This window comes from Microcaecilia unicolor, chromosome 4 (genome assembly GCF_901765095.1).
Source record: "Microcaecilia unicolor chromosome 4, aMicUni1.1, whole genome shotgun sequence".
Classification (NCBI taxonomy): domain Eukaryota; kingdom Metazoa; phylum Chordata; class Amphibia; order Gymnophiona; family Siphonopidae; genus Microcaecilia; species Microcaecilia unicolor.
In genome coordinates this window covers 12839923-12864752 of record NC_044034.1, presented here as the reverse complement: position 1 = coordinate 12864752, position 24830 = coordinate 12839923, and the positions used below count along the sequence as shown (strand labels likewise).

At 45.3% G+C, this 24830-nt stretch overlaps 3 protein-coding genes across 8 annotated transcripts in view; 1 reads left to right on the top strand and 2 right to left on the bottom strand.

The window, feature by feature from the left end:
- LOC115468306 (erythroid membrane-associated protein-like) overlaps positions 1 to 17289 on the bottom strand; it is a 73769-nt gene extending 56480 nt beyond the window's left edge. Inside the window, exon 1 of one of the 2 annotated variants that reach the window (XM_030199945.1) lies at positions 17217 to 17289. The gene's annotated coding sequence lies outside the window, so the exon portion shown is untranslated. The remainder of the gene's footprint in view (positions 1 to 17216) is intronic. The other variant, XM_030199946.1, reaches the window with a different exon arrangement.
- Positions 1 to 24830, bottom strand: part of LOC115468205 (E3 ubiquitin-protein ligase TRIM39-like) — a 1720076-nt gene that overhangs the window by 484823 nt on the left and 1210423 nt on the right. The window lies entirely within an intron of this gene.
- The window catches only part of LOC115468285 (E3 ubiquitin-protein ligase TRIM39-like), a 179342-nt gene continuing 171001 nt past the window's right edge, over positions 16490 to 24830 (top strand). For all 5 annotated transcript variants that reach the window (XM_030199888.1, XM_030199892.1, XM_030199891.1 and 2 more), the window contains exons 1-3: positions 16490 to 16903; positions 17573 to 17668; positions 20615 to 20845. In XM_030199888.1, the coding sequence (XP_030055748.1) occupies positions 16490 to 16903; positions 17573 to 17668; positions 20615 to 20845 (741 nt within the window). The remainder of the gene's footprint in view (positions 16904 to 17572; positions 17669 to 20614; positions 20846 to 24830) is intronic.

Here is a 24830-nt window from a genome sequence, read left to right as displayed (position 1 = left end):
ATTATAGAACATAGAAGCTGTATTAATAGAGAAGTTATGAGCGCTCCTCTTGTCCAACATTGGAAGGAGAAAAATCATGCAGTTACAGACTTGAAATTTCTTGTGTTTAAAATCATAAGAAAATCATGGCGCGGTGGTGATTTTGATAATCACTTACTGAGAGAGGAACAAAGGACTATTTTTGAATTAAATACAGTCAGTCCATATGGACTAAATGTGGCCTTAGAATGGGTACATTTCCTCTGATTATATTTGTCTATATAAGTTTTTTTTAAGTGTGCAATCAATCTAAAATAGATATTTATTCTTTAGGTACATATATATTTTTATATATTTTTTATATGATATCCAAAATATTTCATCTATGGACAAATTATAACTAATGTTTTAATGACCTTTTTAAAAGAGGTAGTGCATCGATCTTAACAAAAGGTGAAGAAAATAAATTGCAAGTAGTTCTTTTAAGTATATGTTCTGTATTAACTTATTATAACACACATTTATATTAATCTTTTTTTATCAAAACATTAGATAATTAAGATCAAAGAGATGTTAATGATTTGACAACATTTTACTTTTTTATAAGACCGTGTTGGAGTAGAGATAGAATTGTGATCATATAAATCTTTTTATCCAAATCTTTTTATTATTATATATTTATTTACCTGTATAAAGATGCACACCATTCTGTATATTTGTTCACATTACTTTTATGAAAGTTTTTTGCTTCTATTTTGGTTTCCATTTAAAAATAGGAATGTTCCAATCGGGAGCTTGATTGTTTTTTTACTTCCCTTTTCATTTTTTCTAATTCCTTTTTGTCATATTTGTTTTTTTACGCGGGTTTAATTTACCATTGTATTTCCATCTGTTTCTGTATTGTTTCATTAAACGCACTTTGTGACATCATTTTCTCAGACCACAGCAGCTGCTCACATTGACTTTCACCACATAGGATACTTCCGGCATGTGTCGGATCGGACCACCCCCTTTTTCCTCCCAGCATGCTATATATTCTCACTACTTTGCCGTCATCACCATTTGCTCTGATAGTTTGTATCCAGCATATTCTGTTTGGGTAAGCACTTTTTTCTTCTCCTCCCAGTGCTTGATTGTGATGTCTCTCTATTATCCTCATTTAGTTTAGTTCATTATTTATATTTTTCTGACTTGCTTGTTTTGGCAGCATTTTTTGTCCCAACCTTTGTTTGCACTGTTGAATTCATTTGGCTCTGTATTTACTTTTAGATGCCCTTTTTTATGTAGTTTCTCTTTCCCTCCCTGCCCAACATTATGTTGATACATTTTCAGCCAATGTTTGGTTCCCTTTTACTTTCTCTGCCGGTTCTATCTACTTTTTTAGTATCATATGGATACCATGTTGCCAAAGGTTTGTTTTTAAACCTATTAAGATTATATCTTTATTCAGGGCTTGCAGTGCTAGGTGATACACATTCAGTCAGCAGTTTGGTTTCACTTTCACTTTCTCTGCTTGTTTACTTAATCCCTCCTAACTCTTCAAGTATTACATGCATACTTTGTTATCAGGTGTTTGTTTTTAAACCCATTATGTTCTCATTCCTGGCTTGCAGTGCTAGGTGATACACATTCAGTCAGCGTTTGGTTTCACTTTCACTTTCTCTGCTTGTTTACTTAATCCCTCCTAACTCTTCAAGTATTACATGCATACTTTGTTATCAGGTGTTTGTTTTTAAACCCATTATGTTCTCATTCCTGGCTTGTAGTGCTAGGTGATACACATTCAGTCAGCAGTTTGGTTTCACTTTCACTTTCCCTGCTTGTTTACTTAATCCCTCCTAACTCTTCAAGTATTACATGGATACTTTGTTACCGGATGTTTGTTTTTAAACCCATCATGTTCTCATTCGTGGCTTGCAGTGCTACGTGATCAGTGAGTTGACAACACATATATTTATTTATTTTATTTATTGCATTTGTATCCCACATTTTCCCACCTCTTTGCAGGCTCAATGTGGCTTACAATACATCATGAATAGTGGAAACATATAAGAAAATATATATTTGGTATTACAGGAGGATCTTGGGTTACTTGATAATGATAACACATATTAGTAGATTTAACAATCGAATATTGTAGTCAGTTCTGGATATTTGTACAGGAATTCACATTTGTCATTTATCAGTATAGACTCTAGTTAATCACTGGTATCTTTCTGTTCCTGCAGTCCACACCAGTTTATGTGGTTTTAACATGGCTTTGGGTAGTGCTGGTTCATTTTCCATCTCTTTGCACTTTGCATTCTCTGTGCTAATTGGGAAATGTGTTACTTCCTCTAGAAAGGGGAATACCAAAAATCAGATTTCACACGCCTAGTGAGCAATGGGCCTATTTCTATAAGCTATTTTTCCCATAGACACAGGATGAGAAAGAAAACCTAACTGAAAAAGCCAAGCGTCAGAAATCACTAGGTCTAACCCACTGTCTGCTATGTATTCTTGTTCCATTCTTTCCATTGGCGCTCTGCTCTGTTCGGTGTATTGGAGGTGTGCGGAAAGGATGGAAGAATGAGAGTTCAAGGAAAGTCTGTTAACTTATTTCTGTAACCCCCCCTTTCCACACTTTAATTGGAAAAGGAGTAAGAGTGAGGCTACGCTCCTATGCGAAGCAAGCAGGCATTTTTGTGCTTATTATTGACGTGGATCTTAGTTCACGCTTGATGTGAATTCAGCTTTTTGCTGCTCGCTTCATTTTAGATCATTATTATCAAACGACCCCTGATGCAAGCACTTTGCGCCAAAACAAGGCCCTTGTCTGGTCAATGATATATGATGCAATATTAAAGTTGTTTACCCCATTTGTGAAGGCTCCTGCTACTTTTTTGCTGTCTGGACTTTATTTTGTGCTTTGAACCCTCTCTTTGCTTCTGTTAGGACTGATGCTGTAACCACTAGACCACTCCTCCACTCCATATGCTCCCTTAATTTACAAGTAGGACTCTTCGTTTTGCATTAATTACTTGGGTAAGCATGAGGTTTTGTTTTTAGTATATTGTCATTGCATGATACTAATATATAAAAGTGCACATGCATTTAATATTAATCACCCTATTTCATTTTTTCTAACAACCATTTATACATCATATTTTAGCTGGCATATAAGTCCAAAATTATATATATACCTGGAATACACATAATATTTATATTTTCATATTTTTTGATTTATATTAGCAGAAGCCAAAAACTTTTTAAATCTTTTGAATATATGTATGCTGTTTTAATGGTTATTAAGCATATTTGAGCATATTGACCTCTGATCAGAAAATTAGTGTCTATTGAATTTTCATATCTCTATATAGATGTGCATATATGTTTTTATTGGCATTATTTATATGTTATATGTTTTGATTTGTAGTGTATTTATTGACCCCTGATGCAGACGCTTTTTAGCGTCGAAACACGGCCTGTGTCGGGTCGTTATCTCTGATATAATAAAGACTGTTGGACTCACGTCTCCAGTGGTGAATCGTCTATTAGTCTCTACTTTTGCCTTCCGTGCCCACCCTCAGCCTTACCTTTTCTCTGGGGGTCAGCGCCTGTGCTGGCTTCTGCCTATCCTTTCTGGAGTAGTTTTCCTTCTGTGTGCTGGCTGCTTCCAGCATGGCTCTAATTACTCCACTCTCCTGCACCTGGGGGTGCTGCCTGAGTTAGCTCTACCTCTGTCTCCAGCCTGGCTCTGTTTGCTCCTCTGTGCTGCACCTAGGTATTCTAAGTCTCTCTATGTTCTGTGTGTGCTCTGCCTGCTCCTTGGTTTGTGTTCCTCTCACCCGCTGGTGGCCAGAGCCAGTGGCTGCCATAGTTTGTCTTGCTGTTCCTACCCGTTCCAGACTTTAGCCGAGTCCGATCCGTTTCTTCCAGGCTGCCGGACTTGTCTCTCTTGTTTGTGCCTGGACAGCCTCCGTAGTTGCTTACTGATGGCTGCAGCTGCTCCTCAGGTGTTGAAGGGCTTTATTAATCACTTAGAAACTGCAGCCTTTGCCTTTGCATCGTCTAAGGTCCCTGGTATGTTAGAGTGCTCTGTGCACTGCTACCTTGTCCAGTTCAGTGTGAGTTTCTAGCTTGTTACTAGTAGCTTGAGCATAGCTTTCTTGTTAGCTTGTGTACAGCTTTACTAGTTTTCTTGTGTTTAGCTTTCTGGCTTTCCCGTGTGGGTTTTCCTTTGCTTCTGGAGCTTCAGCCCTAGTCCTGTCTGCTGCCAGTACTCCTTGCTACTGGAGCTCCAGCCCTAGTCTTGCTACTTGACCTGACCATTGCCTGAATCTGACTACTCTCTGTTTGCTGCCTGTCTCTGACTATTGCCTGAACCCAGATATTCTCTGCTTGCTGCCTGCCTTCGACTACTGCCCGAACCCTGATACTTGCTGCCTGCTGCCTGACCCGACTACTGCCTGAACCCAGATATTCTCCGCCTGTGGCCAGACCTGACTATTGCCGGAACCCGGACATGCCCTGCCTGTCTGCCTTGCTTTCACCTAGGTGCCTGGGGGCACTTCAGCGTAGGTGAAGCCTAGGGCCTGTGTATTCCAGTGCAGTACTCCAGTCCGGGCTCCCAGTCCAGTGCGCACCCGTCCGGTGCGTTCCCGTCCTGCGTATTCCAGTGCAGAACTCCAGTCTGGGGTTCCAGTCCAGCCTTGCCTCGTCTCTGCTTTGAAGGTGATCTTGCCTGCCACTGCCGCTCCACGGTAGTGGTCCAAGGGCTTACAGCCCAGTGCTTCCAGGGAAGGAGCCTGACAGAATGCAAAGGCCCTCGAGAACGTGACACACGGACATGTCCTCAAAAAGCGGACATGTCCGGGTAAATCCGGACATATAGTAACATAGTAGATGACGGCAGAAAAAGACCTACACGGTCCATCCAGTCTGCCCAAGATAAACTCATATGTGTATACCTTACCTTGATTTGTACCTGTCTTTTTCAGGGCACAGACCGTATAACTCTGCCCAGCAGTATTCCCCGCCTCCCAACCACCAGTCCCGTTTCCCATCACCGGCTCTGGCACAGACCGTATAAGTCTGCCCTCCACTATCCACACCTCCCAACCACCAACCCCTCTTCCCCCCACCTGCTCTGCCACCCAATTTTAGCTAAGGTTCTGAGGATCCATTCGTTCTGCACAGGATTCCTTTATGCATATCCCATGCATGTTTGAATTCCGTTACCGTTTTCATCTCCACCACCTCCCGCGGGAGGGCATTCCAAGCATCCACCACCCTCTCCGTGAAAAAATACTTCCTGACATCTTTCCTGAGTCTGCCCCCCCTTCAATCTCATTTCATGTCCTCTCGTTTTACCACCTTCCCATCTCCGGAAAAGATTCGTTTGCGGATTAATACCTTTCAAATATTTGAACGTCTGTATCATATCACCCCTGTTCCTCCTTTCCTCCAGGGTATACATGTTCAGGTCAGCAAGTCTCTCTTCATATGTCTTGGAACGCAAATCCCATACCATTCTCGTAGCTTTTCTTTGCACCGCTTCCATTTTTTTAACATCCTTCGCAAGGTACGGCCTCCAAAACTGAACACAATACTCCAGGTAGGGCCTCACCAACGTCTTATACAGGGGCATTAAAACCTCCTGTATTCCAGTGCAGTACTCCAGTCCGGGCTCCCAGTCCAGTGCGCACCCGTCCGGTGCGTTCCCATCCTGCGTATTCCAGTGCAGAACTCCAGTCCGGGGTTCCAATCCAGCCTTGCCTCGTCTCTGCTTTGAAGGTGATCTTGCCTGCCACTGCCGCTCCACGGTAGTGGTCCAAGGGCTTACAACCCAGTGCTTCCAGGGAAGGAGCCTGACAGAATGCAAAGGCCCTCGAGAACGTGACACACGGACATGTCCTCAAAAAGCGGACATGTCCGGGTAAATCCGGACATATGGTAACCCTACCACAGGTTGCAGGTTTTTGGGTGCTTTTTCGCTGCCCCCACATTTTAAGAAGCACCGTTTCAGCAACTGCAGCATTCCCTGAGCTTCCCTCTCTCCTATTAGTCCTAATTGGACCAAAAGGAGGGCAAGGGAGGCAGCATCCATGAAATTCAATTCATGCGCCTTTTCTGTATCACTCTCTGTCTCTCTCTCTCTCCACAGTGCCAGTGGTGGTATCTGTGCCCCCCCCCCCCCCCCCCGATCGCAGACTCTGGGAATGTTAATCTGGTACCGGGCAGATTCTCAGAGGAAATTGAGAATTAGTCCCAAAGAAGGGTCGGAGTTTCCCTGTGAAGGTGTCGGTGAAGGTGAAGAGATGAGATTTATTCTCTGCATCATAAAATGAGACCTTTCCTGCCTCATAGTCCAGCAGAATCCCCACTGCCCGGGGTCTCACACTCAGGTGGAGCTTGGTCGTGGGGGACGTGAGGGCCAAGTTTCTCAGATTCACTGTCCAGAATCCTTCCTCAGTTAACACTTTGACATCCCCTTCTCCACCTCCCAGTAATGTATCCCCGAGGTGAAGGTCTCACTCCCAAGGAATAAACGTACGGCACATTCTGTCCTGTGTATCCACTTCTGACTCTTTTCCGATCTTCAGACAGGGCGAGATCAGGACGAGCAGTTTCAGGATCCAGAGTCACATTTACTGCAGAAAGGAGACACATTAATAAACATGAGCAAACACTTCTCATTAGCTTATCACACACCCACCGCTAACCCTCACTGGCTCCTCACACACCCAGCTCTAACCTTCATTGGCTGCTCATGCACCCACCTCTAACCCTCATTTGCTGGTTCTTCAGTCAATCACTTTTTCCTATGACAGGAGCTCTGCTATTGGCTAAATGAAAAATTGGATATAATAGGCATTACTGAGACCTGGTGGAAGGAGGAAAACCAGTGGGACACTGTCATACCGGGGTACAAAGTATATCGTAGTGATAGGGTGGACCGGACTGGTGGAGGGGTATCATTGTATATTAACGAGAGCCTTGACTCTGATAGATTACAAATTCAGCAGGACACAAACCATACCTTTGAATCATTGTAGGTTGAAATTCCACGTATAAAAGGAAAAAGGACGTTGATAGGAGTGTACTACCGTCCGCCTCGCCAGGATGAGCAGGTAGACGCAGAAATTATAAAAGAAATCAGAGATGCGAACAAAATGGGCAATGTGATAATAATGGGTGACTTGAATTATCCAAATATAGACTGGGAAAATGTAACATCGGGACACGCTAGAGAGGTACAATTCCTTGATGAAATCAAGGACAGCTTTATGGAGCAGCTGGTGCAGGAGCCGACAAGAGAAGGAAAAATTCTAGACTTGGTCCTTAGTGGAGCGCATGATCTGGTGAGGGACGTTATGGTACTGGGGCCGCTTGATAACAGTGATCATAATATGATCAGTTTTAATATCAACCTTGAAGTAACTATACACAAGAAGTCAAATACGTTAGCGTTTAACTTTAAAAAAGGAGACTATGATAAAATGAGAAGAACGGAGGAAAAAAAACTTAAACTGTACAACAGGCGTGGACGCTGTTCAAAAATACCATCCTGGAGGCCCAGGCCATACATATTCCGCGAATTAGAAAAGAAAGACGGAAGTCCAAAAGACAGCTGGCCTGGTTGAAAAGTGAGGTGAAGGAAGCTATTAGGGCTAAAAGAAACGCCTTCAGAAAATGGAAGAAGGAACCGTCTGAAAACAACAAGAAGCAGCATAAGGAGTGTCAAAGCAAATGCAAGGCGCAGATAAAGAAGGCCAAGAGGGATTACGAGAAAAAGATAGCATTAGAGGCAAAAAAACATAGTAACTTTTTTTTCGGTATATTAAAAGCAGGAAGCCGGCAAAAGAATCGGTTGGGCCGCTGGATGACCGAGTGGTAAGAGGGGCAATCAAGGAAGACAAAGACGTAGCGGAGAGATTGAATGAATTCTTTGCTTCGGTCTTTACCGAGGAAGATTTGTGTGGGATACCGGTGTCGGAAATGATATTTCAAGCGGACGAGTCAGAGAAACTTACTGACTTCACGGTAAACCTGGAGGACGTAATGGGGCAGTTCAGCAAACTGAAGAGTAGCAAATCTCCTGGACTGGATGGTATCCATCCCAGAGTACTGATAGAACTGAAAAATGAGCTACTGCTAGTGATATGCAATTTATCCTTAAAATCGAGCATGGTACCGGAAGATTTGAGGGTGGCCAATGTAACGCCCATCTTTAAAAAAGGTTCCAGGGGAGACCCGGGAAAGTATAGACCGGTGAGTCTGACGTCGGTGCCGGGGAAAATGGTAGAGGCTATTATTAAAAACAAAATTACAGAGCACATCCGAGGACATGGATTACTGAGACCAAGTCAGCATGGCTTTTGTGTGGGGAAATCTTGCCTGACCAATTTACTTCAATTCTTTGAAGGAGTGAACAAACATGTGGACAAAGGGGAGTCGGTTGATATTGTGTATCTGGATTTTCAAAAGGCGTTTGACAAGGTACCTCATGAAAGGCTACAGAGGAAATTGGAGGGTCATGGGATAGGAGGAAAAGTCCTATTGTGGATTAAAAACTGGTCGAAGGATAGGAAACAGAGAGTGGGGTTAAATGGGCAGTATTCACAATGGAGAAGGGTAGTTAGAGGGGTTCCTCGGGGGTCTGTGCTAGCACCATTGCTTTTTAATATATTTATAAATGATTTAGAGATGGGAGTGACTAGCGAGGTAATTAAATTTGCTGATGACACAAAGCTATTCAAAGTCGTTAACTCGCGACAGGATTGTGAAAAATTACAGAAGGACCTTACAAGACTGGGCGGCTAAATGGCAGATGACGTTTAATGTGAGCAAGTGCAAGGTGATGCATGTGGGAGAAAAGAACCCGAATTATAGCTACGTCATGCAAGGTTCCACGTTAGGATTTACAGACCAAGAAAGGGATCTGGGTGTCGTTGTGGATAATACACTGAAACCTTCTGCTCACTGTGCTGCTGTGGGTCGGAAAGCGAATAGAATGTTGGGTATTATTAGGAAAGGTATGGAAAACAGGTGTGAGGATGTTATAATGCCGTTGTATCGCTCCATGGTGCGACCGCACCTTGAGTACTGTGTTCAATTCTGGTCGCCGCATCTCAAGAAAGATATAGTACAATTGGAAAAGGTGCAGCGAAGGGCGACGAAAATTATAGCGGGGATGGGACGACTTCCCTATGAAGAAAGACTAAGGAGGCTAGGGCTTTTCAGCTTGGAGAAGAGACGGCTGAGGGGAGACATGATAGAGGTATATAAAATATTGAGTGGAGTGGAACAGGTGGATGTGAAGCGTCTGTTCACGCTTTCCAAAAATACTAGGACTAGGGGGCATGCGATGAAACTACAGTGTAGTAAATTTAAAACAAATCGGAGAAAATATTTCTTCACCCAACGCATAATTAAACTTTGGAATTCATTGCCAGAGAACGTGGTGAAGGCGGTTAGCTTAGCAGAGTTTAAAAAGGGTTTGGATGGTTTCCTAAAGGACAAGTCCATAAACCGCTACTAAATGGACTTGGGAAAAATCCACAATTCCAGGAATAACATGTATAGAATGTTTGTACGTTTGGGAAGCTTGCCAGGTGCCCTTGACCTGGATTGGCCGCTGTCCTGGACAGGATGCTGTGCTCGATGGACCCTTGGTCTTTTCCCAGTGTGGCATTACTTATGTACTTATGTCCCTTCCTGGACTCTCAGCCCTGCTCTTCCAAGTAAGTATCTCATGGTCTTATTGTGTTCAGACTTGTCTTTGCAATCGACGCAGGCAGGGACTGCGTCCTCCTCACTATCCCTCTAGGTGTACTGAAACCTACCTCGTTTTTTTTTTTCTTACAGCCTGAACAACAAGCCAATCCCCCACGGTACCTTCATGGTCTCCCAGCCCTGCTCTTCCAAGTAAGTAGTAATGTCAGGTGCTTGTTGTGTTTACACTTGTTTTTCCTATCCTCACTGGCAGAGTGTGTGTCCTCCTCACTGTCCCTCCACATGTACTGAAACCTGCATTTCTTGTTCTTACAGCCTAGAGGGCAAGCCAACCCCTCCCCCCCTTTCCTTTTGTGGTCTCCCGGCCCTGCTCTTCACAGTAAGTATGTCCCGTGATTGTGTCCCAGCACCTGTCTCCATAGTTGATATTCTTTCATGCACACTTATGCAGGGGTGTGCTGGTAAATTTTTAACAACAGGCTCTTTCTCCAGACGTAGCCAGCTTTGCAGTTGGAAGGGCCAGCGGTGGGGCGGGGGGGGGGGGGGGGGAGCAACACTTGCCTCTCTCTCCTCCCTCCCTTCGTGCAGGCACACTAGGCATACCTTTGCTGGCAGCCAATAAATGGACTGCCACCACTCCCAATGTTTTGCTTTGAGCAGCATGCTGGAACTTCTCTCACATGCTCGAGAAGTCCCAGCCTGCTGCTCAGAGCTGGAAACAAGGAGCAGGGAGCAGCAGCAGTCTATTTACTTGGCTGGCAGGGCTCAGCATCCCCACCAGCAAAGTAAAAGAGAATTCAGCAGGGGGCCCAAGCCCACATTTTGGGAGCCAGTTGTTAAAGTAGCCATGGAGGGCCCTAATTTAACAACCGGCTCCCAAAATTCTTAAAAACTTAACAACCGGCTCTTGCGAGCCTGTGACAGCCTGCTCCAGCACACCACTGCACTTATGCCAATTTCAACCGTTCTATTTGTTTTTTAATCACAGGCAGGAACGCAGAACACCCTCCTGTCCCTCCCCTGTGTGGCAGCCCCTCTCTCAATAGTATCCTAGGGAAATATACTTAGGAACCAGGTTTAATGATTTATTTGTTTGTTTGTTAAATTTGTATCCCCTATTTTCCCTCCCATTTGCTGTGTTTGCATTCTGTTACCAGCTGTGGCATGACACTGTCACAACAGATTTTTTTTTTCTGTTTTAAAGGTGCAGTGAAACAGCAAGATCCTGTGTGACGGTGCAAGTGAAACACCTTGAACAGCAAAGTTTGTCTGTTTATTAATGCATTTTTTTTTTTTACGTAATTGTACTCCTCAGAAGGGTTTACTCACAAGTTTTTATTTGTGTGATATTAATAAATGAACAATTCAAGTATTCATACAGATTATCTTGTCTTGTCTAATAAATTACATATCAGCTACGGTTAAAGAATGCTATGCATATACGCCTTCTTGAGGCTGAGGAACTCTGGAAAAGTACTCCCGGATCAGCTGCTGGCGCACAGCATTTCCCCTGGTTACATCGGATCCTCTGTCCAAGGGGGTTATGTCCACTTCTGTAGGGACTACAATCTCGATTTCTAGGTGATGCTTCAGTGCGATGTTATATTTCTACTGCATAGAACGATCACAATGGCTCCCTTGTCAGTAATAGTCACTGTGGGGCTTCAAATAACTTGCACTTGTATATTAAACCTGCTCCCACACTCCTTCAATCGTTAAATCCAAACATTTATTTCAACAACTTTTGTATCTTAGTGCCCTCAGTTGTGCACATTACCAAGTTTACTAAATGGCAATGGTTCCTGCAGACCTTTCTTCATCGGTACACACTACCCACTCTTTTTACTTGTTTATCACTATTATTCACTTTTATGCAGAATGCAGCACACAGTCACTATATCCGCCACCTTATCAGGGGAATATTGCAGGGATCAACCAGAAATGTGCAAGCAGCGAAAACGGCTCTTTAGTACCCCGAAAGTCCGCTCAATAGTACATCTAGTCGAGATGCGAGACTCGTTGTAGCGCTTCTCTGCCTCCGACCGGGGCATTGCGAGGGGGGTCAGTAGCCATGTTTTAGTTCCATATCCGGCATCCCCTGCAGGAACACAACAATACATTGCTATCAGCGCCTAACAGTATGCCAAACACAGGCCTCTCAACTTAGAAGTGTAGTGCAACTTTTAAAACAGGTGCCATATGCATCCCCTCCTGAACCACTGCCACATCTGTTAGAAAAGCAAAAAACACTCACCAAGAATCCACCCTTGGCCGAATTGCCCTTCTGCAAACTTCTCTCCCAGCACACTGTTAGACAAGATGTAAGAGTCTACTACTATTTTACTACTACTATTTAGCATTTCTATAGCGCTACAAGGCGTACGCAGCGCTGCACAAACATAGAAGAAAGACAGTCCCTGCTCAAAGAGCTTACAATCTAATAGACAAAAAATAAAGTAATCAAATCAATTAATGTGTACAGGAAGGAGGAGAGGAGGGTAGGTGGAGGCGAGTGGTTACGAGTCAAAAGCAATGTTAAAGAGGTGGGCTTTCAGTCTAGATTTAAAGGTGGCCAAGGATGGGGCAAGACGTAGGGGCTCAGGAAGTTTATTCCAGGCGTAGGGTGCAGCGAGACAGAAGGCGCGAAGTCTGGAGTTGGCAGTAGTGGAGAAGGGAACAGATAAGAAGGATTTATCCATGGAGCGGAGTGCACGGGAAGGGGTGTAGGGAAGGACAAGTGTGGAGAGATACTGGGGAGCAGCAGAGTGAGTACATTTATAGGTTAGTAGAAGAAGTTTGAACAGGATGCGAAAACGGATAGGGAGCCAGTGAAGCGACTTCAGGAGAGGGGTAGTATGAGTAAAGCGACCCTGGCGGAAGATGAGACGGGCAGCAGAGTTTTGAACTGATTGGTGAGGGGAGAGGTGACTAAGTGGGAGGCTAGCAAGAAGCAGATTGCAGTAGTCTAAACGAGAGGTGACAAGGGTGTGGATGAGGGTTTTGGTAGAGTGCTCGGAAAGAAAGGGGCGGATTTTACGGATGTTGTAAAGAAAGAAACGACAGGTCTTGGCGGTCTGCTGGATATGAGCAGAGAAGGAGAGAGAAGAGTCAAAGATGACCCCAAGGTTTCGAGCTGAGGAGACAGGGAGAATGAGAGAGCCATCAACAGAAATAGAAAACGGGGGGAGTGGGGAGGTGGGTTTGGGGGGAAAAATGAGAAGCTCGGTTTTGGTCATGTTTAATTTTAGGTGGCATTGAGACATCCAGACAGCAATGTCAGACAAGCACGCTGAAACTTTGGTTTGGATGCAAGGTGAGATATCAGGGGTAGAAAGGTAGATTTGGGAGTCATCAGCATAGAGATGGTAGGAAAAGCCATGGGATGAGATTAATGAACCAAGGGAAGAAGTGTAGATAGAAAAGAGGAGGGGACCAAGAACAGAACCCTGAGGTACGCCGACAGGCAGAGGGATAGAAGTAGAAGAGGATGCACCAGAGTGAACACTAAAGGTGCGGAGGGAGAGGTAGGAAGAGAACCAGGAAAGGACAGAGCCCTGGAATCCAAGTGAGGACAGGGTATCGAGAAGTATGCTGTGATCGACAGTGTCAAAAGCAGCGGAAAGATCAAGAAGAATGAGGATGGAATATTGACCTCTGGATTTAGCTAGTAATAGGTCATTGGAGACTTTAGTAAGCGCAGTTTCGGTTGAGTGGAGAGGGCGAAAACCAGATTGTAGTGGGTCAAGAATAGCATGTGAGGAGAGAAAATCAAGGCAGCGGCGGTGAACAGCACGCTCAAGTAATTTGGAGAGAAAAGGAAGGAGGGAGATGGGTCGGTAATTAGAGGAACAAGTAGGGTCGAGTGAAGGCTTCTTAAGGAGAGGTGTGACCACAGCATGTTTAAAGGCAGCAGGGACAGTCGCAGTGGAAAGTGAGAGGTTGAGAATGTGACAGATAAAAGGAATAAGAGCAGGAGAGATGGCATTAAGAAGGTGGGTGGGAATGGGATCAGGCAGCTCCCCGGATACCGTGACACAACATCCAGGATCCTAAGGTTTGCATCGCACACCGCTTGCACATTCAGTAAGTATCCCATCTTGCGCTTACGGTAATGCATTTCTTGATCCACAGGCGGTGTGAAGGCAACATGTGTGCAGTCAATAGCCCCCAGGACATTGGGCATGCCAGCAATCTTGTAAGAGTACTGCTTGATCCTCCTCCGCTCCTCTTCCCCAGTAGGACATGCAATGTGCTTGTGAACACATTTTTTTCAGGGCGAGCAGCACCTGCAACATAGAGCAAAGTGGTGTATTTGGTCATTCACTTTTTAAAAAAGTAAAGATATGAGAAGGGGGTGTAACAAAGTGGGAGGAGGGCATAGCAGACACCGTGGACGCAAGTCGGGGAGGGGGCTGTGTGAAATTAGTAGTACCTATGTTAGATGTCTCGAAACAGTCGACTGGTCCACGCCGCTGTTACCCCCTAATACATGCTGGAGTGTCCCTGTGGCAAAGAACTGCAGGACAATCAGCATGAGATCTTGCAGTGGTTGGGTAGGAGTGGGAGGGATAGGGGAGGTGACTCTGGTGAGGGTGAGAGCAGGGGGTATGGGGGAGACACCACGGTCAACGGGACTGTTAGAAAACTTCCTCGCGGACAGCTTTAACATGCACACACCGGCGTAGGCCATAATCCTTGTGAAACTCACCATGTACAAGCTCGATCTCGCCGAATCGCTCCAGGAGGGGGGTGACTTGCTGTGTGGAGATGGAGGCCCCGGCATTGCCTGGGGGAGGGAAGTCCGAGGGGGAGCATGGGATGGGGTAGCAGGAGTGGTGGGGGGGGCTGGTAGAATGGGGAACAGGAGGGCTGGTGGGACTGTGCGACTGAGGGGGAGGCAGGGATCTCAAGTCTCTGTAGGGAGGAGGAGAGGCAAGGTGAAAAGGGCCGTGTTTTGGGGTGGGGAGCCACATCAGTGGGGTTTTGCAAGCTGTCTTTGGGGGGGTGGGAACAGAAGAGGGGCCGGGACGGACAAGGGCATAAGGCAAGGGATGCGGACCAGGGGTAGGACCGGAAGGGTGGGGAGGAGCAGCACCAGCCAGGGACCCCTCATCGCCATCATCATCATCTTCTTCATCGTCAGATGAAGGCATTTCTGCAGAGACATAGAAATATCAGTACCCCAGGGCATTATCAAATCTCATGTTGCAGTTATAGACTCATGTCAAACCAACAAATACCTGGGCTGTTGCCAAGGTTAGCCTTGACCTCCTGGAGCCATTCCCGGTGGTCCTTCCTCAATGCCTGTGCCCGTTTTTTCAGCTCTTCAACCTGTAAAACAAGAAGAAGGGCTATCAGGTGAAAAGAAATATATATAAAAAAAGCAATGATGTACTGTTGAAGGAGTGGAACGCTGGATACTACTCAAATACTATGAGTACTACCCGAATACTACTGAACAACAGAACAACCTCATGTTTTGTGCCTACTGATGGACTTATACTTATGCACTCTACCTCTGCTTTTGGCTGTTTAGCCATACTTTATTACTGCACTGGACATTTGTGCCTTATCCAGTTTTACTGTTTACTAACGAAAGAAGTTTGCTGTTTACTAATGTAAGGACAGAATGCAGGATTATTAGACTTATAGCTTGTAACAGTAGTTTGCAAGGCCTATACAAGACCAGCTTGCATGTAGCAACGCGACCTTGGAGGGTGCTGACACCCCCTGCATTCCTGAGCCGAACCTTATCTCCTGTGCTAGAAAGGAGCATTGTGTGTGTGAAGAATAAGCTGCTAAGTTTCGTTTTTCTCGCCAGTATCATTTCAGTGTTATGACGTGAGTGCGTACTGGGACTACAATCTTGTACTGTAAGAACTACAAATGTTTACTGCGCATGCCAGTTGTGACGTGTAAGGGGCCAAATGCGCAGGCCCAGTAGGGAAGTATAAATGTAAGTGTCAGATGATTTATGACACACAGTGTCCTGAGACTACTCGGTACTGTTCACTTGCTAGCAATAAAGTTGCCTTGTTTGGAACCAAAATTTGCCTTTCGTCTCCTGATTTTCCCACCTGTTTCACTGTCATGCTCATTAGCTCCACCCCACCTTCTAGAAAACACCTTTTTTTTACACACACATAACGAACATTCATATTTGCTGACAATACTTACGAATCTGGGGTACGAAGAACGCCTATTAAACAGGCATTGCAACACCTGCCAGCCTTGGTCCATCCGCATAATGTCGCGCCTTTTCCCCGGACGGGGGAATAAGCGCTTCTCGTTGATGGTAAACAGGTGCGCCAGCCACAACACGTCCATGTCGGAGAAGTTGGGCTTTCTCCCATGCGCAGCCATGACTTCTCCGACAAATGCACGGACCCACGCATATATAGCACATCGGAGGGTTATACACTCACTACATGGACATGTTATGACGTGCTTATGATAGCTCTGGATGGACTCTACCGGCAGCCTCTGAGCACACGTTCAATATATCACGGTAAAGGGATCGGATTCCTTTTGTGCATGCATCGGAATCGGTAGTGCATCTCGACGCTTCCACATTACTATAGTAATTAGCTCGTTTGCATTTTGTTTTCGTTAGTTGCTACCGTGATCGGAAAATGGCTCAGAGAAGCCTTTTATGCATGGCACAGTTTACTACTTGCTCGTTGAACTGGCTAGAACCAGTTTAAAAACCACTAGCCTATTCCACACAGACACTCCCTTATTTTCAAAATGTGAAACAGAAACTGAATTCCTGCTCTCATTTCCTGTAAGAAGCATGGCTGCTACAAACCCTGCTGAGAGTCTGCAAGATGAAGCTTCTTGTTCTATCTGTCTGGATTATTTCACAGATCCAGTAACTACGGATTGTGGACACAACTTCTGTCGCTCCTGTATCACTCAGAGCTGGGAGGCGACAGACACAGACTTCCCCTGTCCCCAGTGCAGGGCAATGTCTCCGCAGAGAAACCTCAGACCTAACAGGCAGCTGGCAAATATGACAGAAATGGTGAAAAATCTCAGTCAGACTTCAGTGAGACCCAAAGAGGAGAATCTGTGTGAGAAGCATGAAGAGAAACTGAAGCTGTTTTGTGAAGAGGTTCAGAAACTTATCTGCATTATATGTAGAGAGTCCAGAGATCACAAATCTCACACCGTGATCCCTATAGAGGAGGCTGCGCAGCAATACAAGGTGTGTGTATTTAATGAAATTACTGAAAATTGACATTTTCAATCTCACAAAACTAGGAGTTGAATTAGCAGTGTTTGAAAACATGAGCGGGAAGATCAGTCATCAAAACTTGAACCCTGCCTGCTGTCTATTTGGGCATCTTCATTATACTTTCAGGGGTCAATGTTCTGCCTGTGAGTTGTGGCTCCCAGAAGGAATACAGGTATTGCCAATACTCCGTGCTGTACCCGAGTACCTAAACAGGTAAAGTTAGGGCACCTTGTACATGGTACAGTTTACCTGGTTATGGGGGAAAGGGAATGGGACAATATACCTCCTTTCTGTGCCTTTTACAACTCCAGTTCCACCCTGACTCTGCTCCTGGATCAGCCCTCCACTTCCTGTGGAGGGCTCTGCAAAAATCCAGGAGCAAAGTCCGATTAAGGGCTGCTGACTCTTCTCCTGCTGTTCTGTTAAGTGCTGCTGAATATTGGATCATGGCCAGTTCAGCACAATTTAACCAGGAAGGAACCTGCCTGGTTATATCGCTTTGAATATTAACCCCTCAGAATTCAATTATCTTAAAGAAATTATCTAAAGTGGAAGGAACATCTCATATTTACTGTTGAGTCTGATTTTTGTGGTTATAAAATAATCACATGCTAATCAAGGATGTTTTAATATTCACAGAAAAAGTTTAAAATGCACCTGAAGCCTCTGAAAAAGAATCTGGAAGATCTTCTGAAGTTTAAATCTACTGAAGAGAAGAAAGCTGAAGAGCTGAAGGTGGGTGTCTGTGTCTCCTTCTGAGCCACTTTCTACAGGGTTTTTGTTCCTCTCACTACATCAATCCCCTGAATCACCTGAATAATAGAATTCAATCTGCCTCGTTACTTATAGTATGGAAACTATTGGTTCCTTATTAGCTGAAAAACAGGCAGATTCTGAATCTGTAAGTAGAACAAAGGAAAATTGTAACATTGTATTTATTGCAGAGAGGTAGTGTGGTGTGGGCTGCAAAATGGGAATGGAGCATGGGCTCAAGCTTGATCCAGTCCAGCAGTATAGAGTGGGGGTCTCTGGGGCTGTTGTGGTGCCAGAAAGGATGGCTGCAGGACTCTGTGTTGCACTGGGGCCTGTTAGGGGGCAGGAATTGGAGCAGTAGCATGGCCGTGGGAACCTGTGCATTCATGAAAGGGTCTCTGGTGTGGGGTAGCAGAGCGAGAAGTAGGCAGGAGCCTGCAAAACTACTACTACTACTACTATTTAGCATTTCTATAGCGCTACAAGGCATACGCAGCGCTGCACAAACATAGAAGAAAGACAGTCCCTGCTCAAAGAGCTTACAATCTAATAGACAAAAAATAAATAAAGTAAGCAAATCAAATCAATTAATGTGAACGGGAAGGAAGAGAGGAGGGTAGGTGGAGGCGAGTGGTTACAAGTGGTTACGAGTCAAAAGCAATGTTAAAGAGGTGGGCTTTCAGTCTAGATTTAAAGGTGGCCAAGGATGGGGCTAGACGTAGGGGCTCAGGAAGTTTATTCCAGGCGTAGGGTGCAGCGAGACAGAAGGCGCAAAGTCTGGAGTTGGCAGTAGTGGAGAAGGGAACAGATAAGAAGGATTTATCCATGGAGTGGAGTGCACGGGAAGGGGTGTAGGGAAGGACGAGTGTGGAGAGATACTGGGGAGCAGCAGAGTGAATACATTTATAGGTTAGTAGAAGAAGTTTGAACAGGAAAGTAGTAAGTTCCCCAGTTCTGGACCCACTAGGGAAAACATTGGCCCAATTCAGGACCATGCTGGGCTTCAAAGTGTGGCAGCTGGCTGGCCGTGTTGGAATGAGCCTGGGAAACCAACTTGAGCACCAGTGGGCCCAAAGCAGGAGACCTGACAAACCCAGAAGTGTGTGCATGGGTACATGCATGTTCATGGGATCACGGGTCTACACAGGGCCCATAAAGAAAGTGGGGCTTGGTGTGGAAAAGAGCCAGGACTGAGTGGGGAGGTGAGAAGTGAGAGTGGAGAAAGTGTCTTTTAAGTACTTCAAAGATGAGTATTTTATATAAATTTATGTAGAAAAACATTTAAAAGACAGTTAAAGGTGTGAGTTAAAGATGTTACATTAGATGTGCTTTTGAATTTTTTGACCCAGAGTAGAGTTTTGCCAGATGTGACATGAAGTTTTCAGACTTCTCAGCTGCTGGAGTTGTTGCCCTCAAAGCCCACTCCAGCCCATCTAGATCTGTCTTTGTATAATTTGGACAGAGATCGTAGAAATTGGCCCTGTTTTGCCATATTTGGGACACAGACCATAGAAGTCTGCCTAGCTCTGGCCTTCAGTTTTCAGACTTCTCAGCTGCTGGAGTTGTTGTCCTCAGAGCCCACTCCAGCCCATCTAGATCTGTCTTTGTATAATTCGGACAGAGATCGTAGAAATTGGCCCTATTTTGCCATATTTGGGACACAGACCATAGAAGTCTGCCTAGCACTGGCCTTCCTTCCCTAAAACTGGACTTGCTGTCTAAGCATTGCTAAGTTTTGTTTTTATGTCATCCTTTTTCCCATCACCATGTTTGTCTCCACCACCTTTCCCAGAAGGTTGCTCCAGGCATCCCCCACCCTCTTTGTGCAAAAGTACTTCTTAACGTTACTCCTAAGTCAACCACCTTGTATCCTCAATTCATGTCTTCTAGGTCTACCATTTCCCTCTCTCTGGAAAATATTTCTTTGCAATTATTTAAATGTCTGTATTATATCTCCTCTCTCCCTCCTTTCCTCTAAGGTAAACTTATTTAGTTCATCAGAACTAGAGTAAACGAATTGAGGTTACAGGGTGTTCGACTTAGGAGTAACATCAGGAAGTACTTTTTCACGGTGAGGGTGGCGGAGACACAAAAAAAAGGTAATAAACAAACTAAAAAGAGGTGAGTTAGGGTCTCAACAATATCAAATCAATTACACCCACTCAAAATGTAAATAGTCTTTCAATGAAGTATGTTTCAGTGACTGTTTCAAGACTCTTCCCTGATAGAGCCTATCAAAACACTGGCCACTGTCGGCAGTTCGTTTGATGCATCTGCACTGCTAAGTGTTGACACACAGACACACATGATATAGATAGAAATTCCTTGTTTGGTGTCCGGCAAGTATTCTGAGGCTTATTACTTTCTTTTTATCTTGAAGCTATTACATTTTGAGAGGGTATAATTGATAGGAGTCAAAAATGGTGACCAGAATTCAAAAATGGAGGCTGCTTGTGGTAAGGGGTAAGAATAGGGAAGGAGGGAGACCCCTCTTCTGCTCACTTAGAAAAAATATGGGGACAACAGTGGTACTGGGATGGGTACATAGCACATGGGGAGAGAGGCAGGGGGAGTTGCTGGGCAGGGGATGGAGGAGATTGTGAAAGAGGGATAAGCTTCTGAGTATGGTGAGAGAGGAAGGCTGGGAAAAGAGTGGGTGGTGAGAGGAGGAAGGCTGTGCTGGAGTCACCACTGTTAAAGGAGGCTGTACCAGAGCCACCATTGATGGGAGGGTAATGCAGCCACTGCAATATGGGTTTGGGTCGGAGAAGGAACAAGTCTCGATTAATCTAGGGTGCTCACTACACTTGTACTGGCCCTGCTGACAACAAAAGAAATTTCTTGTTCATTGAAGGACCTGAATTCAGAGCTCTGTGCAACAAAATCACTCTAGTGTTACTGAGAATTATCTCTCCATGTTTAATCCAGAGTGAGACAGAGAGGAAAAGACAAATAGTTGAGTCCGAGTTTGAAGAGTTGCACCAGTTTCTGAATAAGGAGAAGCAGATCTTTCTCTCGAGACTGGAGGAGGAAGAGAAGAAAATTCTCCAGAGAATGAGTGAAAATGAGACCCAAGTAGAACAGCAAAGTTCCTCCCTCAAGCAGCTGATCTCCAAGATAGAGGAGAAGAGTCAGCAGCCGGCCATCGAGTTACTGAAGGTAAGATTAGCAAATCTATTTCTAATGAGGTTACAGATCTTCCAGTAGGAATCAGGGAATTCAAGTAGCAGATCAAAATATCTTAAAATAATGAGGGCTGATTTTTCAAAGCTCTTATGCAGCCAACAGCTGCACTTACCACATCAGAGCTTTTAAAATGATTTCATGTGGTTTAGATGGCCAAATCCTGGCTGGCTGCGAAATTGGCAATTTTAATACATACGTTATACTCTTTTAAGTTCAACAAGCATTCGGGAGTCAACAGTTCATGCAAACTCAACTGTTTATTCTTCAACTCTGAGCTTCCAACTGTGTGAACTTTTCAACTTTGAATGGAAGTCTTCTAAAACCACAATCCTTCTGATATTCCCCAGGGGAACTCCTTTATCTCCTCTCCTGGATTTATTTACTGATGCTCTTCAGCGGGACTATATCCCAAAGACTGTGCTCCTCTCAGTTGTATAGGTCTAGACTCTATGTGGCCTGACTTCCCTGCAGGATGACCCTTTGTGTTGGCACCACCCTGATCCTTGGATGGGCAATCTCTGGCTCTCATCCCATGCTCCTGGGCTGGGTCTCTCCACTGCCCGCCCATAGCTCTTCTCCTTCACAGTTACTTCATTGGTGAGCCACAACTCTCCTTTACAGCTAGTGGTCTACTTCTCTTAACTGAGATTCCTCTTTGCTCCTCTAGGTCAGTAGTAGGGGACCATCAGGCAACAAAAGACCCCTCCCCCCTAAAGGGCAAACACTATCTCCTTCTAATCTTCCTACCCCCCCCCCCCATCACTCTTTAGTACAAGGGCATTCTCTCTCTGCATTTTATTTCAAAAGTATTTTCCTTGGGCCGGGCTTCCTTCCACCCAGAGACCCCCCAGTCACTCCCTCCAGTGACTCTCTACAGGGACTTACTCTCCTAGTAATCTCAAACTAATGGGATTACACTCTCCCCCCAGCCACCAATCCCTAGCCTTCAAGGAGTTTCTCTAGGTTTTGCTCTCCCTTTACGTGGAGCAACACAAACCCCACATAACATCATTCAATTTTATTCAACACAATACATCATATCAATATCGTCAAACCTGATAATGAACATCATCTTCGTACAACCCTTCCTCTATAGACACTTTATACTCATCAGCCTCTGTCATATTACTTCACATGGGGTGCGTAATCACTCCTCTCTTTTCTCCACTTCAGTCTCCTCATAAAAATAGCTTTCTCTTTGTCATGCGTCATGTGTTCTCCAACCCTTTCACCAGCATGAATCAGGACACCCAGATATTGCAAAGAGCGTAAAATGGGAGATATATGCTCAAACCTAGACACACCCACCAACAATTGGGCAGAAGCATTTTGTATCTCCTGTAGTGCTTGTATCTTTGATTTCAATAAACCCAAATACAACGCATTGCAGAAATTGATATGTGATATCACTAAACTTTGTACCACAGAACGAAAATTGCACTGTGGCAACATAGGTCGTAACTTAATTAACAAATGAAGCTGAAAACAAGTTGACAACCACCTGCAATACATGAGCCTTCATGGACTATAAAGGATCCAAAATAATACCCAACACATGCATACATTCCTGCACTGGTAACATAGAATTACCCAAATGCACAGACTGACATTGTAGAAGAGCTGCATCTTTTCCTATAAACATCAATTCTGTTTTACCAAAATTTAAGACTAATCTATTCAAACCCATCCATTTCTGTATAGCAGACATACAATCAATCAATCATTCAATCAGGGCCGTGCCTAGGGTCTCTGGTGCCCCCCTGCAGACTATCAGTTGCCCCCCCCCCCCCCGGTGTGGCATCTCCTTTCTCTCTTCTCCCACCCTGCCCCCTTTTTCAGCCCATTACTAGGGCCGTGCCAACACGGTAAGCGAGGTAAGCATGGCAGGGGGGCGCTTCCCTCTGGGGGGCACCGCTGCACCATGTTCACCTCGCTCGCCCTCCCCCCAACATCCCTTTTCTTTTTTTTTCTTTTTAAATGTACCTCCGTGGCGGTTCCGGCAGCGCATCAGTGAAGGAGGCGGCGCTCCCGACGTCGCTAGCCTTCCCTTCGCTGTGTTCTGCCTTCTTCTGACGTCATTTCCTTGACGTCAGAAGAAGGCGGAACACAGCGAAGGGAAGGCTAGCGACGTCGGGAGCGCCGCCTCCTTCACTGACGCTGTGCTGCCGGAACCGCCACGGAGGTACATTTAAAAAGAAAAAAAAAGAAAAGGGATGTTGGGGGGAGAGAAGAGGGCGGGCAGTTGAACAATGGGAGCGGGAGGGCAGGGGAGAGACGAGAGCATGGATGCGAGGGGGGGGGTCATGGAAGGGAGAGAGGGGAATTGCTGGAAAAGGATGAATGGAGGGGGTAGGGGACAGAGGAGCATGGATGGGCATGGATTGGGAGGGCAGGGCTCAGGGAGAGAGGGGAATTGCTGGAAAAGGATGAATGGAGGGGGCAGGGGACAGAGGAGCATGGATGGGCATGGATTGGGAGGGCAGGGCTCAGGGAGAGAGGGGAATTGCTGGAAAGGGATGAATGGAGGGGGCAGGGGACAGAGGAGCATGGATGGGCATGGATTGGGAGGGCAGGGCTCAGGGAGAGAGGGGAATTGCTGGAAAGGGATGAATGGAGGGGGCAGGGGACAGAGGAGCATGGATGGGTATGGATTGGGAGGGCAGGGCTCAGGGAGAGAGGGGAATTGCTGGAAAAGGATGAATGGAGGGGGCAGGGGACAGAGGAGCATGGATGGGAGGGCAGGGCTCAGGGAGAGAGGAGAAATTGCTGGACATAGAGGGGAGGGAAGAGAGATGAAGGAGATGAAATGAGGGAAAAGGAAGAGAGGAGAAAAACTGCACATGGATGAAGAAAATAGGCAGAAGCTGAGGACCAGAAATGAATAGGAAAGGAGGAAAGGAAAGAAATAAATGGAAAGGAAGCCCCGGAAACGGAGTTAAGAGGACAGATAGCAGCAGAATCAGATACTGGGCCAGCATGATCAGAAAAAGAAAGTCACCAGACAACAAATGTAGAAAAAAAATCATTTTATTTTCATTTTAGTGTTTGGAATATGTCCACTTTGAGAATTTACATCTGCTATCTTATTTTGCAATGTATAGCAATTTGTTTCTAAGAATATTGCTGACAATTCCTGTCAGTGTGGCAAGTGGTGAGTGATCATTTTCACGGGGGGGGGGGGGGGGGGGGGGGGGGGGGGCGCCGCCGCCGCCAATGCCGCCGCCAACTGATAGTCTGCAGGGGGGGCGCCAGAGACCCTAGGCACAGCCCTGCCCATTACCATAAAAGGTGAATGATAAGTTGAAGAACAGCAGGCAGAGGGAGCACAAGATGTACCCTGCATGCAACATATTTTCGGATATGTGACTAATAAGTCAATACAAATAAATGTCTGGCCTGATGATTGATGGCTGCCTTGGAAGCCTGAAATCCCCCAGAAATGGTGAGGAAAATTATTCTGTGTGCCTGAGGGTTCCACACAGCCTTCAGAGGCAACTCTTTGCCAGCTTTGGGAAACAGGAGTGGTAGCCTGTAAATATTTCAAAAGGATCGCAGGAGGCCTTAATACTGATTCAGAGTGTGCAGGAAACAGCAGGAAACAAAGACCAAGCTTCTCAAGGAAAGTAACGACCGTGCTGCTAGATAGATTATAAGCCTTCCTTCTGGGATTCTGCATATAGGTCTGATTTCAAATGGAAATCAGTGTTACACTTTAGGCTGTAATGGCTCTGGCAGTTTGCTTTTAACTACATAAGCTGCACTTTTCACACCTGACACAAGGAATCAGCGTTCGGTATCAAACTGAGCAAGGCTGTATTAAAATACATAGTAACATAGTAGATGACGGCAGAAAAAGACCTGCATGCTCCATCCAGTCTGCCCATGACAAACTCATATGTGTATACCTTACCTTGAATTTGTACCTGTCCTTTTCAGGGCACAGACCGTATAAGTCTGC